At 39.8% G+C, this 19,489-nt stretch overlaps 1 protein-coding gene across 1 annotated transcript in view; it reads left to right on the forward strand.

The window, feature by feature from the left end:
• The window catches only part of LOC147845355 (uncharacterized), a 26,759-nt gene continuing 7,270 nt past the window's right edge, over positions 1-19,489 (forward strand). Inside the window, exons 1-3 of the mRNA XM_087243862.1 lie at positions 1-486; positions 1,001-1,279; positions 16,365-16,468. Coding sequence (XP_087099988.1) covers positions 393-486; positions 1,001-1,279; positions 16,365-16,468 — 477 coding nt within the window. The 5' untranslated portion in view covers positions 1-392. The remainder of the gene's footprint in view (positions 487-1,000; positions 1,280-16,364; positions 16,469-19,489) is intronic.

The following is a 19,489-nucleotide window of genomic DNA, read 5'->3' on the forward strand; positions in this document are numbered from 1 at the left end:
ATTGCAGACGTCAATCACCATCACTTACCTCATGTACCCTGTCACATAATATAACAAAATAAATTTGGTAAACTGATGGATCATTGTATTCAGTTAATATGTGCTTATAACCAAGCATACATCTATCTACATTAATCTGAACTATGGAGAAAAATCAGTTGCTGGCAGGAATTAAAACTTAACGAATCGTGGCGTACGGTGTAGTAAATCATCATACTGTGCATGCATGGGTGTAGAATTGGTATGAGCAAAGGGGACGTGTCGTGAAAAAACTTGCCATGGTTGCATCTCACAAAGCACTTCCTCTGTTGGTCACTTTTCTAGACCATGTACTTTTCAACTGACAGCACAGCTCATCTGTGCAGACATACAGCAAGACATAAGAGCAGAAGATGGAGTCAGAGACCTTTAATGAACACAGGAACATGAATAATCCATCTGGAGCTCAGAGACAGAGCGAGGGTGAAGGAAGAGCTGAAAAACACAGTGAGTAGAAGTTTAATAAGTCCACATGATGCTGATCATGAGAAACTCTGCATACTAGTTCACAATATTATAATAAGTGAAAAATGTGTCTACAGATTTACTTTGTCTGAAGTGCTTTATGAAGTGCTTCACACATGTTCCAGATTACATCCAGAATCTTTATATTATTTTAGTTTTCAGAACAATTGATGTTTTGAAAGTATTTTAATGTATTTGATCAGGATACCAAACACTGTTGTTCTACTGGGAGACTTAAATGCCCACATGGGTAAGACAAAATCAGTCTGAGCACCTTCCAGCCCCCTACCAAAGACTCCAAGAAGGCCGGGTACTCCTGTAGGCACAAACTACAGTTAGGAACCGATCCCTGACATTCGCCCTAAAAACTAAGAGAATATAGGAGTGTTTTAACTCTCGTCTACATCAAATGTAAAAAGCTCTTTCAGTGTCATATGAAGATTGATGTGTTGAATACAGTGTATTGATACGTGTCTGATATTGGTGTGTTTGTCAGGAAGCAGATGTTTGCTGATAATGACGGTGAGTCTCGGGCTCCTCTGTGTTCTTCTGCTGGTCATTATAGTACTGACGTACATCGTACCAGAGAGAAACATGAAGAAGAAGAACACAGATGAAGATCTGTACCGCACACAATTCTGCTTACCTGGACATCACACTCCACCACTGAGACGGGAACCCACTACTAAAACTACTGAAGAACCCACAACGAATGCTTCTGAAGAACCCTCCACTATATCCACTGCAGAACCCACAACTAAAGCTTGGATAGGAGGTAAGCTCATCATCTGGGGTTTTCTTGAGCTTTTCTTGTGTAGCTTTTTTTTCTGTCAACGTTTGAGTGCATTATTATGTGATGGCCATAAAAGGAGCTTAAATTTCTGTAAATTTTCATCATATTGATGAGTTTTTAAATCTGTCTTTGTCTTAAGGACTCTATTATTATTTGTGCATAATATTTATAATCATAAATGCTTTCTCTTTCTGTGCCTTCTGTCAACATGATTGATATAAACTAGAGAATAGAGCAGACGTGTCACTCATATAGTTTAGAATGGAGAAAAGTGTATCAGTGTGGCTACATTAGCGATGGAAGCCCCGACTTCTAGTAAAGGAGCCAATCATTGATCACTATGGACTGAGGATTCTCAGGGGGGCGGGCTCAGTGCACATGTATGTTTTTAAGACTGTTTCTGCAGCTTCATTGTTTTAAACACTGAGGGGTCATACAATGAAGCTGGATTAACTGTCCAGACCAGGGTGCCCAAACTCCAACTTCCTTCAACACACATTCTTAGAAGTTTCTAGTATACCTATATAGAGCTTCATGAGCTGGTTCAGATATGTTTAATTGGAGTTGAAGCTAAAATCTGCAGGACACCGGCCTTCCAGGACAGAGTTTGTGCACCTCTGGTCTAGACAGTAAAATTTCAGTTTAGTTTGCACCGATTCTGGGTTTTATGTATAATGAAGGTAGCTCAGCTTAATTTGTTCTTTGCTTCAATGATATTTTACATTATCCAGCTAACTTTTGTTGTTATTTATACATAGACTATATCAGTTTAATAACTATTTTTGTTTAATTATTTACATATTTACAGATGTGCAGCTGTAATTTAAATCTTTATTTTTAATCAAGAAATTAAAATTTATTAAAAAAAGGATTACATATTAGCTCATGTAACGGTTAGTGCTCTGTTTCCTTTGCGTTGTGTACAGTAATGATCAGATCTGACACCATTCACATCTTGGACAGATCGCTTTATTCTGGTAAACAGATTAAAAACACAGTTAGCAGTTCCACCAGTCTAACATGGTGTCCTGTAGTGATAGGTGGATATTAACCATTAACAATCTGCAGTCAAAAATAAAAAGAATTTATTGTGAAAAATACAAACAAAAAGGTTAACAAAACTACACATATTACAAGAACACCACTCATGTAAGTCTTCTTTTATGTACAGCTCTTTTCATCTTGCTGTATAAACGCTTTCAGATTATTTGTATTTGTAAGTCATTTAATTTTTGTCTGTAAACTGCAAGAAGTCAATCGGCTCGTTTGAGGTGCGCCTCGCCTTGGCTGCATTGTAAACGAGAGCAGGCGTGCGCAGTAAGAGGAGGGCTCAAAAATGACATCAGAAGTCGGACACTTGCCGAATCTCGCTGTTTAGCCACCTGGAAACGTCACCAGTGGCGGAGATCTCGTTCGCGTTTTTTATCGCTGACGAATGACCTCATGAAAAAATACTATGGTGATTTATAGTAAATATTATGGCGTTTTTAAAAATTTCTATTTAGTATTGGGTTGTGTTTATAGTTGTTGTGATACCAGAGCAACTATACAATTTAAATAGGCTATTTTATAACATGGTTCAAAAGCACTACAGTATACATTACTATAGTATTTTAATATGGGAGTGGATGCAATAGAAATATCACTGTTTTTACAAAAAGATGGTCAGAATTACAGAAGATGAACAGCTCATTAACTAAAAGGATGTATTTAAAATATAATTCTGTATATTCAACAAACGTTAAAAGAATAACAAAATAAACAACTCATACAGCAAGAAAGCTTTCAAGAAACCTAATTTGGCTACATTATAAATGAAGTAGCCATAGCAAGATGCTTTTGAGTGACGGGTCATGACAAATGTTTGTTTGACATAAAGTAAGTCTTAGGGGGTTAATTATATTGACATGCTTATTAGGCCTACATAAACTGCTTTTACTCCAGCCAGACTAAAATAAACAGCCCAAGACTTTTCCAGAATAAAAACTATTAGACTGTAGGAAAAACTGTGGAAATGTTCTTGGTCTAATAAACATGACTTTTAACATATACATATACATATGTGTGTGTGTGTGTGTGTGTGTGTGTGTGTGTGTGTGTGTGTGTGTGTGTGTGTGTGTGTGTGTCTTGTTTACTACACCCCTTTAACTTCTCAAATGAACTCACACAAAGATGAGGCATAATGACAAAAAAGTCTGATTACTTTTGTATGTATGCATATATGTGTGTATTAGATTGACTTTCATGGAATAACGCTGCATAAAAATTACAATACAAAATTCACACAAACATACAAAAAGTGAAAATGACAACTGTAACCCTTTTTTCACTTTACCTCTGGACTCCAGATAAAAAGAACCTGATATAAGGGCCTGAGTTAACAAGATGGCTTTCATATATCCCCTGATCGTCGGACTAACCTGAAAACGTTTAACCTAGACTAATATTAGTTATATGTAATACACACATTAATCACTCAAATACCAACAAAAGAGACAAAATAAAGACCCAAAAACACAATGATTAACTATAAAAGTGTATTCAATGTATTTTAAATAAATAAAAAACAACTTCAATCAGTATTGGAAAAAAATAAAATAAAAGTGTATTATTTACATCAAATATGTATATTCTATGCTCAGATGCAGCACAGAAAGACAAAAATCACTTAAGGAATACAAAAATACTCAGAATATGAGACAATAAACCGATGCGTTTCTCCAATTATTAAACTAAACACAGTAATTCGTATATGCTTGTCCCCTTTTGCTATTATAAATCCAAATCTCTTCCTAAAGCTATCTCTCTATGTATTGAATAGTAAATTTGCTACTCTAAAACAAAAAACCCAAAATAAACAATAGATTCTAACTGGACTTTAACAATGCTAATTAAATACTGTTATAACAGAGAATTTGAAAGAAAAACCTTTTGACAAGTCTCTTTAGGGCTATGTGAATCCACACACACACTCTCATACACACACACACACCAATCCCACCCCGTTGCAGGTGTGATGTGCAGCTTGAGATCGTTTTGGCTCAGAAACAAACAAATGGCCCCTTCGCTCAACCGAGCAAACAAAATAAAGGTACCTTACTTATCAGATGGGAAAACGAGGCTCACGACACTCACAGCTGTTAGGTGTGCTTCCTTTCACCGTGATGCTTTCCGCAAGTTCGTTTCCTCTGTGTATTTATTGCAACTAATGATTACATGTTCTACTGTCTCTCTCTCTCCGCATCCATCACACAACCCTGTTGGATGTTTTCCTAACATGTGTAATGTAGCGTTCAGCCCTGTATGTCCTATCCTTATTCTTGAAAGAATACAATCCTCCTTCCTGATATACCGCCTTCATGTGCAGTAGATGATTATAGTTTAACTCAACACAGTAATGCAAAATATAGAGTGAAATTGAAGTTTGTCTTTGTAATGATTTGTTTATGAGTAGTCATTTAAAATCTCTGAGGAAATAATTTACTTCCTTGAAGACTGAAAAGCAGATTATTATTTTACGCTCTCTGTCGACATCTTGTGGCAGAAGAATGTAGTGTCAACTGGTCATCTGCCAATCACACTTAATACTGTATAAAAGTATATCAGCAGTGCTGGGAGCCGTGTGTTAACATGAGGTCACAGACTGTGCTAATATCACAGCCATATCTAATTTTGCATTTAATAAACCCTTTGGTATGATGATCTACTTTCTTTTGCCCTGCATTCACATCTGCAACTGAAAGACAGATCAAGATTATAAGGTTGAATGATAAATAACATCAATTTCAGAGTTTCTCTTATATCTCTCTGTGTTAGCTGAGTTTTCACTAATATTAAAACACAAACACCAAAGCAAACAATAAATCTGTAATACTAAATACAGAAATAGAATATACACAAAATACTGTTCGACTGTGTGTGTCATTTACCTCAGTGTCTGTAGAGCAGGAGTGTAAAATATCCACTGAGCAACAGTGGATATTTTAAAGTGTTTGGTTGATGAAACCCTGTAGAACTGATATTATACAGTCTCTGATGCCATCTTATGGCAAAACAATGCAACATTAACATCATCTGTGTTTAAACACCACAAACCCAATAGTGTCTATCTGCAGTTTCAAATACAAAGAGTTTTTATTAAATACCACTGCTATCAAATAAAAATTATTAAACATAACAGTTACCAAACAACAGAATAAAGATGGTCAATAAATCAGTAAAGAAAATTAAAGCACATAATATATCTTAAGCTGTTAAGCTTATCATTGCAGTCAAATCTATTAGCTCAGGAGCAAATGACAGATGATTGTAACAAAATATTGCTGCTAGATACATCCGAAATGAGTTATATTTCACATTAAAACACTGTGGAGACATGTATCCGACTGCTGAATAAGGGTCCGTCAGAGGAGAGCTCTTTCTGGGCAAAGAGACACTGAACAGCCGACACTGTGCTGGAAGTCCCATCTCCAAAATCATTGAGAAAGTTTTTTTTAAATGGGCATTATTCTTATAAACAAACCACATATTTGAAATTAAAGCGACTGTTACTCCCCTCGAGATGAAACAAAGACTCAAGCCATTCTTGATTTTTAACTGACATTTATTTGGACATGAGTCTGTAGTATGTCTTGTACATTCTAGCCTTGCACTACTTTATGTCCCAATTATGCCATCAGAACTACGAAAATAAATATATATACTAAACTTAAGTTAACCCTTTAAAGGTGATGTTGCATGTAATGAACAAAATACATACAACCAATAGATAAAGTGCACATTCAACATGTAAAGAAATAAACTTAATTGGCTTATTATGCATTAACATACGGACACATAGTCATACATGTTCACATACGTTAACACTATTACGTTTACACTATATGTTAACAAACTGTAACTTCTCTGTACTTCTTAATCCTGCAAACGTGTTATTAGCACTGCACCTTGTGGCTGTACTACTTGTAGTGCATCGGAAGAATATCTTGATTGCAACAATGAAATAATTCCCAAGCTAAACATAAAGAGAAATAACCCCCCCATAGTTCCATAGTTTTAATTTATTAATTTGAAATAAATAGACATATATTAACGACAAATATAAATTACTATTTTATTCTAATGATTACTCTGAACATTTTAACTATTTATTGACTTTTTAACTGTAAAGCGTATGTTTATAGAGTGTAATATATGACAATTGCTTCTGACGGCAGCTACAGCAACTGCATTCTCACTTGAAAGTCAACAATACATGATGTGGTCCAGCATCTGCAGTATTCCTCAAACTGTAGTGAGTTTAGTGCTCTACTTGACACTTGCTATGGGTGGAGTGATACACACATGAGTGACAAGGCTGGAGCAGTGCTGATATTACTGCAATATCTCACCACTATCATCCAATCAGATTCCACTTCCAGAACCAGACAGAGCTGCTGTATATGAACTAGGGGTGTAAGGATACATCCCAAACATCACGGTATGAGGCTCACGGTTTGGTTCACGCTCCCTCATGATGAATGCAGTCAGTCCAGTGACTGCAGTGCAGTGACTGTTAGACAGAAAACGGCTCAGCTTAGAGTTTAGATTCTCTGCCCAAGCCCAAACTTGACTCAACCCAACCTGCAGGCTGGGTCAGGTCAATGTTTACTGCCACTATCTTTGGGCCGGGCTGTGATCAAGCATTTGTTTTTTTTTTTGTTTTTTTTGTACTTAAATAAACAAATTGGATGGAAAGTTATGCCATAATTAGAAATATCACAGGAAAATCTTTAGCAAAGTCAGCCTAAGCAACACTGGCGCAGCTATGCTCTAACTCCTGCACCAGCGTGTCCTTCACTGGCACACATTCACACCACATACACAAGCAAAGCTGAAGCAGCTCGAGCACAGCACATATGTAGAGCACAAACAGTGCATACAAATCTGTGGTGATGCATTTAATAGGTAAAATGAAATGCATATGAAAGCTCTAACCTAAACATAGACAGCCAAAAAACAGGCTCTGCTCATGCGCTGCTCACGGGTGCGGTGTGAAAGAAGTGATGGCAAAAAACAAAATAATTAGGTGAACAGATGATGAACAGACACATGGAGTAGGCTTCACATGGCAGAAAGGTGCAGTGCAGTTTACATGCTTCATCCTTGTTGTGTTATTCATTAAGATGAATCTAAACACATTTCTGTTGATCCAACAACTCAGATCTGTGGCTGAGAACGTCTGATGATAGTGTTTTTATTGTCAGTGTGTTATGATTGGCTGAATGTTTCAGTTGGAAGAGAACATGTGTTAGGGTTTTGAACAATTATTTCATTTTGAAACATGTTTGCAGTGTTTTGTTAAACATGTTAGTTTATTATTGTATTTTGAAAAGTAGTTTAGAAGTTTAGTTTACAATGTGTGATTTTGAGCATGAAATTAATAGTTTTGCCAATTGTGTGTTTTAGGTGTGTTGCTGCGTTAGAGTTTAGCAAACTTGTTAAATGTATTGAAAAAAACTGTCATAGCCATTGTAAAAACTGTAATATGTAAACAACACTCTATTATGATCTAATGATGAGTTAAGGTATGCACTAATCATGAATTAACTTTAACTACAACATGAGTCACATGAGTTCATATGTAAATGATGGCTACCTTAATTACTTGTTAATAAATGTTTTTAATTAATGTATTAATCAACATTTAAGTTTAAGCTAAATGTAACTAACATGAACTCATGAAGTGTTAAATGTATAGTTATTTTATGACTTTACTTGGAGGGGCACATCACTATTAACTCATCCTTAACTACTCATGAGCTCCTGTTCATGTTGATGTTGACAGAACACGTATCATTCGAGGTTACAGAAGTAACCCTTTGTTCCCCGAGGAGGGGAACGGAAGTGCTATAAGTGGATTTGATGTTCTAAATCCACGTATGGGAGATTTGGTTCAGAAGCCGCTTGTCTGAAAGAGTATTGAACGGGCCAATGAAAGCAATGAATTGGCAGCGTAAGCTTGCGCAGGTGTGCTGCATTGCCAAATAACTGAGCATATAAGCACACCTGGCGCCAGCAAACACTATCCTTTTTAAGCTGAAGAGATCCTTTTTAAGCTAAGGGACAGTCATTATGGCGATGGAGTATAGCACATCCGTTCCCCTCCTCGGGGAACGAAGGGTTACTTCTTTAACCTCGAACGTTCCCCTTCAGTTGGGGAGCTTCAGTGCTATAAGTGGATTTGTCCTTGGAAAATCCATGTATGGAAGAACTATGGAAAGCGCCATAATGACTGCACCTTACCAACGCCTCCGATGAGAGGGCAGTCAGGCAAGCGTGACGCACCCAAATCATGGAAGGCGCGGCCCTCCAAAGTGCCCTTGGCCCTAACTTATCTCCACTTCAAAAGAAGCTTTACGAAATAGGTATATTTTTTTGGGAGTCGCTAGCGTCTAGATAATTCTAGGAATACGACAGTACATTGGGAAGCGTGCAATCCCGGTAGGGAGGACGCTGCGGAGACCATCCGCACCCAGTTGGGAGACAAATGGAATTACATATGGACTAACCCTAAGGAGGGGGAGTGCGCATAAGAAGGTGGTTAGCGGATAGGGAAGGCACGGGTCCACCCAGTGGGGGGAACTTAACCGTGGCGGAAAAGCCTATGGGGATCACCAGCGGGGATCGCACATAGCAGGCACCTATACCCAAAAACGCGGGCTGACCAGCGGGCAGACCTAACGTAGTGGGCCAGCAAGTGACTCCTCCGCTGAGTCAGTGCTGGGGGCCTCGGAGGAATCTGCAGGGCTCACCGAATGGGGAACTTTACTGACAGACAGGAAGGTGCACGTACCTCCGTGTTAGGGAAAAAGGCACCGCAAGCCTGACACAACACCCCACCGAGTTGTTTCCTCAATCACCAAGGGTTACCTAATACCCTTGAGGAAACCGGCTCCACTCGCAGATTGTAAAACCTTGCAAATGTGTTGGGTGTCGCCCAGCCCGCAGCTCTACAAATGTCTGTTAAAGAGGCGCCGCGCACTCCCGGGGGACGCGGCTGACCTCTGCTCAAATAAGCACATGAAATGGCCTCCACAATCCAGTGGGATAATCTTTGTTTGGATACGGCACGTCCCTGCTGCCGACCGCCATAACAGACAAAGAGCTGCTCAGAAGATCTAAAGTTCTGAGTACGGTCCACATAGATGCGCAGAGCGCAAACTGGACAAAGTAAGGAAAGGGCTGGGTCTGCCTCCTCCGGGGGCAGCGCTTGCAGGTTCACTACCTGATCTCTAAAGGGGGTGGTAGGAACTTTGGGCACATAACCCGGGCGGGGTCTCAGGATAACGTGAGAAAATCCGGCCTGAATTCCAGGCACGAGTCACTGACTGAAAATGCCTCCAGGTCCCCGAACCTCTTAATAGAGGCCAACACGACCAGCAGAGCTGTCTTCATGGACAGAAATCTTAAGGATACTGATTGAGTGGCTCGAAGGGATCTGAACGCAGGCTCGTGAGAACGAGGTCGAGATCCCAAGAGGGCATGAGAGGGGGGCGAGTTGGATTAATTCGCCTAGCACCTCTGAGGAACCGGATGATGAGGTTATGCTTTCCCAAGGTGCCGCCAGCCACCGCGTCATGGTGAGCGGAGATGGCAGCCACGAAAACCTTGAGAGTGCAGGGCGACAGCCTGCTGTCCAGCTTCTCTAAAGGAAAAAGAGCACAACACTTATCTGGCAGTTTCGGGGGTCTTCTCTGCGAGTGAATAGACTCCACTTCAGGGCGTAGGCACGCCTCGTGGAGGGGCTCTAGCCTGAGTGATGGTATCAACCACCGTGGACGGCAGGTTACCTAAGTCTGGACCCCATGTGGAGGTTCCAGAGATCGGGGCGAGGGTGCCAGATGGTGCCTTGTCCCTGAGAAAGTAGGTTCTCTCTCAAAGGGATCTGCCAGGGGAGGGCCGTCGCGAGGAGGGAGAGCTCTGATATCCAGGTCCGGTTGGGCCAGAGGGGCGCAACTAACAGAACATGTTCCTCGTCCTCCCTGACCTTGCACATTAACTGCGCGATCAGGCTCACTGGGGGAAACGCATACTTGCGTATGCCCCGAGGCCAGCTGTGGGCCAGTGCATCCGTGCCGAGAGTGGTCAGGGAATAAAACATTCCCCGAGGTCAGGGAATAAAACAACTGGCAATGAGTGTTCTCGGGGGAGACAAACAGATCGATCTGGGCCTCCCCGAATCGCGCCCATATCAGCTGAACAGACTCGAGGTGGAGTCTCCATTCTCCAGAGTGAATCTGCTGCCGTGAGAGCACATCGGCTGCACGGTTGAGCATACCTGGGATGTGAATGGCGCGCAGCGACTTCAGCCGCGGGTGACTCCAGAGGAGCAGACGGCGGGCGAGCTGAGACATGCGGCGAGAGCGCATACCCCCCATGCGGTTGATATACGCTGCCACCGCCGTACTGTCCGTCCTGACCAGCAGGTGTTGCTGCCCCAGCACCGGAGAAAAACGGCGGAGAGCAAGGAACACTGCCAACAGCTCTAGGCGATTAATCTGCCAACGCAGCTGGGCACCTACCCACAGGGCCGCATCTTCATGCCTGCAACACACGGCTCCCCAGCCTGTGCTGGAAGCATCTGATTAGACAACAACATGACTGGACGCCTGTCCCAGAGGCACACCGGCCTGCAGGAACGAGGGGTCGTTCCAGGGGCTGAGGGTGCGGCGACACAGCGCAGTAACACAGACTCGGTGTGTGCCCGCATGCCATGCGCGTCTCGGAACTCGATCTTGAAGCCAGTGCTGAAGTGGTCTCATATGGAGCAGTCCGAGTGGTGTGACAGCCGCAGCGGAAGCCATATGCCCCAGGAGCCTCTGAAAGTATTTCAGTGGGACCACTAACTTGCTGTCGAGCTCCCTCAGACAGTTCAGCAGCAGACGAGCGCAATCCCTGGAGAGGCGCGCTACCATGGTGACCGAGTCCAGCTCCATCCCGAGATGGAGATGGAGATCCTCTGCACCGAGGCGAGAGTACATAAGGAGTTCATGAGTAGCTAAGAATGGGTTAGTGATGATGTGGCCCTACAGTCACAATATAATTATACATTAACATATCATGAGTTCATCATGGTTAAATTAAGCATAACTAATGTGGTAGTTAATACATTAATAGGCCTTTTTCACACTTCCTGGTTCCAGTAAGCGAAACAGCGTACCACAACATCCGGTTTCACTGCGACGGAGTTGGAAAGAATGGCAGGGTCATCTCATTGCTGTAATTGCCGCGTTCCCGGCTGCTCCAACTCAAGAAAATGACACCCTTACTTTAATTACCACGATTTCCCGAAAGACAAAGGCCAGAGAAAATCATGGATGAAATTATTAGAGGGGTTAAATGTTGTTTCAAGTTATATGTGGGAGTATGTTCCTATGCTCTTCAAAGCGGAGATTATCATGTTTTATCAAAGACTGGTGGTCTTAGTTTTATTTTGATGAGTAATTATAATATGGACAAAACTCCAGTTGAGCTATCTGCCTTCCACAAACAAGTGCTCATCATGGTCATTCATCTTTAAGCATGATTTCTCCCCACCTTTGATTTGGTTTATTTTGGCATAATAGACAGTTCATACAAACACAAATCTCTTTTTTTAATTGGTTTGACAACAAACTTATTTGTTTAGTCAGTTATATAATAAAGATGGTATACTTTTCTTACAATAAAGTCCTTTCTTATTAAAAAATCTCATTAACGCAGCAAGTTTTCGACTATTATTGGTTCAATTCCTGCAGAGACATGTTATTCATTCATGTTATTTAGAGGTATTAATAACACCATCCTTCTGATGCATCATCTTTTGATATTGCTAAATTTGGCAAATTTTGTTTTACAGTAAATACCAAGACTAATTATAGAGCTACTCTTTTCCAAAAAGAAATCATTACTGTACCTTATATGCAATTTTATTGGATGTCTTTATTAAAGGGTGAACTGAAAAAAAATGTGGCTGTTACCACAGAGATATCATGTTAGCAATAGAATTAAAGAAATATCCTATAAACTTATCCACATGTTTTATCCAGCAAAACATTGTTTGCAAAAATTTAAAAGTGGGATCGATGTAAATTGTATTTTTGTAACAAATATGAGGAGACGGTTTTACATTTATTTTGGCATTGAACATAGTCAGCTTATGGAGTGAGGTGCAAAAATGTATTAATAACAATTTTTTTGTGTTCAAAACCTCTTTCATCATCGAGCGGATTTGTTACAAACCCCTGATGTTTGTCTTGGGGATGGTGGGGTTTGACATTTGATTAATTAAAATATATTTATATAAACAGTGAATGAGTGGAAAGACAACCAAAGTAATGCCAAAAGTATATGCTTTTATTTACAATTCCCAAAAGTGAACAACAACCACAAATTAATCAAAAAAAGACAGAAAAAGTAAGGCAAAAATATTTACAATATATATATATATATATATATATATATATATATATATATATATATATATATATATATATATATATACATATATATGTATACATATATATATATATTTACAATATGTACAACACTGAGACAAATAAAGACGGGAAAAACAAGAGAGCTGGCAGAAGGGACGCGGGCGGCGCTAAAGAAATGAAAAGAACAAAACCCAAACTAAATCTAACTTCCCAGAAGCATCTAGCTTACTAACTATGTGAAAACAGTATAATTAACACGCAAAGATCTTCCGAGTCCTAACTATCTACTCTATCTATCTATCCAAAAAGTACAAGGAGTGGCGCTCGCCCCTAACCTAGTGTCCTAGACAGCAGAGCAGTCCTAAGTGTTGCAATGTATGTCACGTGACCTTCTTACCTGTTCGCTTCTTCCAAGCCTTGTAAAAAACGATAAACTAAGAATGATGTACGAATAACGGACGGATAACGTGCACACAGAAACGAGCAACAACAAAATACACACTTTAACAGGGTTTTCTAAACGCATGTGATAAATACAAACAAGCGGAAAAGCAGAGACAGAGAAAAAGTGCAAGGGCCTCGCGAGTGGTCTGACGCAGGCTTTTATGATGGGTAGTCTTAGCTTATTGGATGTGACGTAAGAGTGACGTTACTGCGGAGGAATGACTAACAACTGAATGGACCAATGAACGGAACCTGAGAATACATGAAAGCAGATATGGGAGAACAGAGCGAGAGTGAGAGAGAGAGAGAGAGAGAGAGAGAGGGAGGGGGGGGGGGGGGGGTCAGAGAAACAGAGCACAAATAACACAAATACATAACAGCGGGTCAAATCTGCTTTATTTGCGCGACAAATTCACTTCAGAAAAGACATGGATTCGCGTGATGGGCAGGGTTTTTGTCTGCTCGGTAACTCCAGCTTCATAGCTAAATGGCTAACATGGATTTTATGAAGAAAATAACTGTGTTTATGTGCTTTATGAAGACTGAAAAACAGCGTTGATACGTTTAGGGCCATGTCTGAGTCCACTAGATCCTTTCAGAGGTGCATCCAGAGCCGGCCCAAGGCATAAGCGAACTAAGCGGCTGCTTAGGCCCCCGTGGCCACCAGGGAGCCCGCAAGAGTGCTTGAAATTATTGTGACTTTCGTTTTACTTTGTTGTGGATTTGTGGTGGGACAAAATATATGCCCATTTATAGTGTTATTTCTGACCACGATACATACTCAGGCGCCAAAATATTTACCTAAATTTAAAAAAGATCTGATTTAATTAATCAGTTTTCCACACTGAGTGCAGCAGATAACCGCCTTAGCTACAGTACACCCAGCCGCCACCAGGTGGCTTCCCGTAATGGCGGATCATTAGACATACACCAGTGTCATGTAAACCACTGAGTTTGACAGATGAGCTATTGCAATGGTGAATATCTCAGGCATACAGACACTTTCTTCTGTCCAAGCTGGGCCAATGTATTTGTGTGTTTCAGACATCCAGCTCCCCAGAATTTGTCTCTAGTTTCTTTCTAACAGACGCGCTTTCATTTCGCTATATCGCTCGCGCGTGCCCGCGGCTAGTGCAACTTCTTATGTGCTCAAACTTTTATTTTTAAATTTTTATGAAAAATAAACCAGGGCTAAGCTTAAAATGTTTCCATGTTTACATAAAATTAGTTGGTCAAGTTGTAATAAGTGTTTACAGAAAATTAGAAAGCAATAAATTACTTTTTGGCAGTTTTTTTCTTAAATGCATATTCCACTAAATTGAGATTTTGCTGCTGTGATAGAGATGTGCTCTCTTCAGTCATAAACTGCTCTCTGCACATCAGCATTTTAAGCTTGTTTTACATTACTGCAATTCTGTAAATGCGTGTTTATAAAAGAAATTCATCATACATTTTTGATGCATTTTCCCCCTTCATTTACCATAATTGTGATAAATTGTGGCTGGTTTTCTTGTGATCTATCAATATATTGCAGAATCACTGATATCGTGATTGAAGCAGCAGTGCCCGGAACAGCAGCAAAATGCTTTTTCATGAACTTGGTGATAAAAATTAAGCTTCTGATTTATACAATTGACAGTTGGTAAATACACTGCAAAAGTGATTTTCTTTCTTATAGTTTTTGTGTAATTTTTAGTCCAAATATCTAAAACTTCTTAAACCAATAAACAATTTCTAGAAGGATTTTTAGTCAAAATGATGTGAATTTTTCATTAAAAAAGCTCAATAATCTGCCAATTAGGGTAAATAAAAAATATTGTTTTAGGTTTTAAATAAGATTATTTTAGTGATCTCATTGGCAGATTAATTTGTTTTACAAAAAAAAATCACTTAATTTAGAATTATTTCTGAAAACTGAACAATTTTTGAACAATTTTGAACAATTTTTGTTATTGGCTACTTTCAGCTGTTTTTGTTTCTGTCAGCCCATTTTAATGTTTTGTGTCTAATTATTTAGATTTGTGGTAAGTAGTCATATAAAAGTTGGATCAATAGGAAGTTGTTTCTGCAGAATAATATTTAGAATTGTCTTAAAACATATATTTTATGATGTAAGCAACACAGCTACAGCAAAAAAAAATCGATAATGTGTGTTTTAAATTTTTAGTGTGCGCAGGGCCGGCATGTCCATAGAGGCGACCTAGGCGGCTGCCTAGGGCGCCAGTATAGAGAGGGCGGCGTCCGCAACACCCCCCTACCACCCGCGTCCTCAGTTATGTCCGCGACACCTCCCTCACCACCCGCGTCCTCAAACATATTCGCGCATAGACGACAGAATAGAGGGGGTGGCATCAGCGACACCTCCCTCTCTCCATCAGCACCCTTGTGTCCTCAGTTATATCCGCGCATAGAGCGGCAGAATAGAGAGAGCAGCGTCAGCGACACCACCCTACCTCCCTCCCTCAGCACTCGCGCGTCCTCAGTTATATCCGCGCATAGGGCGGCAGAATAAAGGTCCGCGACACCTCATTTCATTTTCATAACCGGTCACTTTCGTTTTCACATTAGGGTTGAGGGCTGCGTGATCGTCCTCTGCCTAGAGCGCCAGTTCAGCTTGCTCCGGCCCTGAGTGTGCGAAGGATTATCAAGGATTGGCGATAATTTGTCATATTGTTTGCACCAAGGGGGCCCCAAATAAAATCCTGCTTAGGGTCCCCTGAAGGCTTGGGCTTGGGAAATGTGCAAAACGCTAAAATCGCGCCACGCCGTTCGCACAATTCACGACATTCACGCCGCGCCATTCGCACGTATCGGGCCGCAGGATGTCTACACATGCGTTTGCATTGTACTACTCATTGTACTACTCATACTTAACATGTAAATCACTCGCGCTTCACGCACGTTCCACATCTGGTGTGAACGCAGCATTAGACTGTGGGAAGTGTTTCAGGTGAAGTTTGTTTGTTTGTTTGTTTTGTTAGTCATGTGTTTATGACGTGTTGTACATGTGTTTGATTTATGTACTTCTTACATACCCTATCGAAAATGAGATTGTTCATGTCAAGGGGTTATCTCATTCAATATATACATTCAGATTTCCTTTGATCATGAGCAGCACATTAGTTAAAAAAATATTACCCCACTCTCCCCTTTGTGTACTTTAGATGAGTTTTTCTCCCCCATGGACTTGAAAAACTGGTCTGAAAGCAGACAGTATTGCAGAGACCGCGGTGAGGATCTGCTCATCATTAAGAGTGAAGAGAAGCAGGTGAGTTTGTAAGAAAAATAAACATCATATTGTCGTGTTTCTATACCACCTGAATAGACAGATCTCCTATACTATATATTACCACATTTACCAGGCTAATATAATGTGTTTTCATTGTCAGGGGTTTGCCCTTTGTTAGTTTAGCTTTTCCTGCCACAAAACATAAAAACTACAGTCACAAAATTTTTCTAAACCAGTGGTCCCCAACCTTTTTTTAACTGCAGACCGTTCAACGCTTGACAATTTTACTGCGGACTGGGGGGTTGAAATAATAATAATAATAATAATAATAATAATAATAATAAACCTGAATCCACTGTGTACTCATATGGATCTTTATTAGCACATTGCTCCAACATTACAATGCTATTATAACATTAAGAAGTAGTTAATGTCATTAACCCATTGCTCCAACAATATAACATATTATAACATCAAAAACTGTCCGTAACTCTAAATCAGTGGAAGCCCTGAGCTTGTTTCTTTGCAACGAGATGGTCCCATCTGGGGGTAATGGCAGTCAAAAGCCCCTTTCACACATACAGACCTTTCCGGAAAATGACCGGCAATTATCCGGAAAGGTGTGTATGTGTGAACAGGGCCTTTTTAAAAATACCGGTAAATTCGTTCTGGCTATTTATTTTCCGGAAAGAGAAGTTGTAACATTACCGAAAATTTGCGGGAATGCTGCGCTGTGTGAACACAGAAGGAAGATTGCCAGAAAGAGCGCGTGCACGTCAAGAACATGCTGACGTGAGACGTCTACTTTAGCCAATCAGAACAGTCAGATGCATTCACGCCCGCGCGGTTTATGAGAATAAAAGCCTTAGAATATTTCCCAGACACATTTAGCAGCTAGAAATTAGTCAAATCACGTTTATATGTTCATCTTAATGCCAACCATGTAAATAATAATCGATAAGATGCTTATTGTAGCATTTCCAGCTGAACAGATTCACTTTACTCTCAGGGACTGATGTTTATAAAGTTTTGATCTTCAAAATAAATCATCGTAAGAGCTGAATAAAAGAAACAAAGAAACAAATAATATTCATTACACATATCATTGAAATGGCGTAGCATATAAATGTAATTAACTTTATAGGGATAAGTCTAAATAATTTGAATTGCTATAACACTAACAATGGCAATATTTAATGCAGATAAAGCATTTATGACCTTATAAATTACAACAATTAGACTCTAATATAAACAGCTTTAACAATTATTAGTTTTAGCTCAATTAGTGATGTTATTTTTAGAAAGATAAATCTAAAACACATAAAATTACCAAAATAAAGACCTTAATTGCTGTTAATGTCCCATTTGTAGTGCAAATTATAAGTAAATAGTAATAAAAAAATAAATGACATGCCTTTTCTACAAAACTAACAAATAATATCGATAACACTGAAACATAAAATCCTTATATATGTGCTAACAACAATTAAATGCTAACCAAAAGACCGTTAACAACTATAAACTTTTAAAATAAACAGTCTTTTTAAATTTCACTGATTAACATATCAACAATACCTTGTGCCCTTCATCAGACAGGAGCTAAAACTCAGAAAAACCTTTTTGACTGCCTTTACGGTAGTCTTAACAGAGAGCACTCCAAAGTCCTTTCCTTTTTTAGCGCTAAACATTTCACCCATAACTTCTTCAATGTGCACACTATGGTCTGATTTAAAACAACATCCACCCTCTACTGGATGGAGACAGAAGTGTCCGTGATTGAACAATTTAAAGGTCATCTACACTTATGATAAGCCGTTGTTCGTTTACCTTCAAGCTTTGTGTGTGCCCGTGAAACAGCTCGTGAGCGCCTGCACACACACATCATGCAAGTCCAATATGCCTCTGATCACATGCCGTCCCCACAAATCCAGCTTTGCTTTAAATGCAGCTACCTTTTATGTCATCTTAAAGATAATTAATTCTTGTGCGGCCTGGTTCTAATTGATCCACGAGCCGATACCGGTCCACAGCCCGGGGGTTGGGGACCACTGTTCTAAACTGTAGTAGTCTTTTAAGTCTTTAATTAAAGACAAAAGTGGCAGTAATGAAAACAGCTGATGTACTACACACTAAACTGCGCATTATTCAGACAAGAGATGTAGACAAACAGTCTAAAACACAACAGACACTAAAACAGCTGATGGAGTATACACTAACCTGTGCATTATTCAGACACTAGATAGAGGCAAACAGTCTAAAACACAACAGAAACTAAAACAGCTGATGGAGTATACACTAACCTGTGCATTATTCAGACACTAGATAGAGGCAAACAGTCTAAAACACAACAGAAACTAAAACAGCTGATGGAGTATACACTAACCTGTGCATTATTCAGACACTAGATAGAGGCAAACAGTCTAAAACACAACAGAAACTAAAACAGCTGATGGAGTATACACTAACCTGTGCATTATTCAGACACTAGATAGAGGCAAACAGTCTAAAACACAACAGAAACTAAAACAGCTGATGGAGTATACACTAACCTGTGCATTATTCAGACACTAGATAGAGGCAAACAGTCTAAAACACAACAGAAACTAAAACAGCTGATGGAGTATACACTAACCTGTGCATTATTCAGACACTAGATAGAGGCAAACAGTCTAAAACACAACAGAAACTAAAACAGCTGATGGAGTATACACTAACCTGTGCATTATTCAGTCACTAGATAGAGGCAAACAGTCTAAAACACAACAGAAACTAAAACAGCTGATGGAGTATACACTAACCTGTGCATTATTCAGTCACTAGATAGAGGCAAACAGTCTAAAACACAACAGAAACTAAAACAGCTGATGGAGTATACACTAACCTGTACATTATTCAGACACTAGATGGAGACAAACAGTCAAAAACACAACAGAAACTAAAACAGCTGGTGGAGTATACACTAACCTGCGCATTATTCAGACACTAGATGGAGACAAACAGTCAAAAACACAACAGAAACTAAAACAGCTGATGGAGTATACACTAACCTGGGCATTATTC

This window comes from Danio rerio, chromosome 3 (genome assembly GCF_052040795.2).
Source record: "Danio rerio strain M-AB ecotype USA chromosome 3, GRCz13ab, whole genome shotgun sequence".
NCBI lineage: Eukaryota > Metazoa > Chordata > Actinopteri > Cypriniformes > Danionidae > Danio > Danio rerio.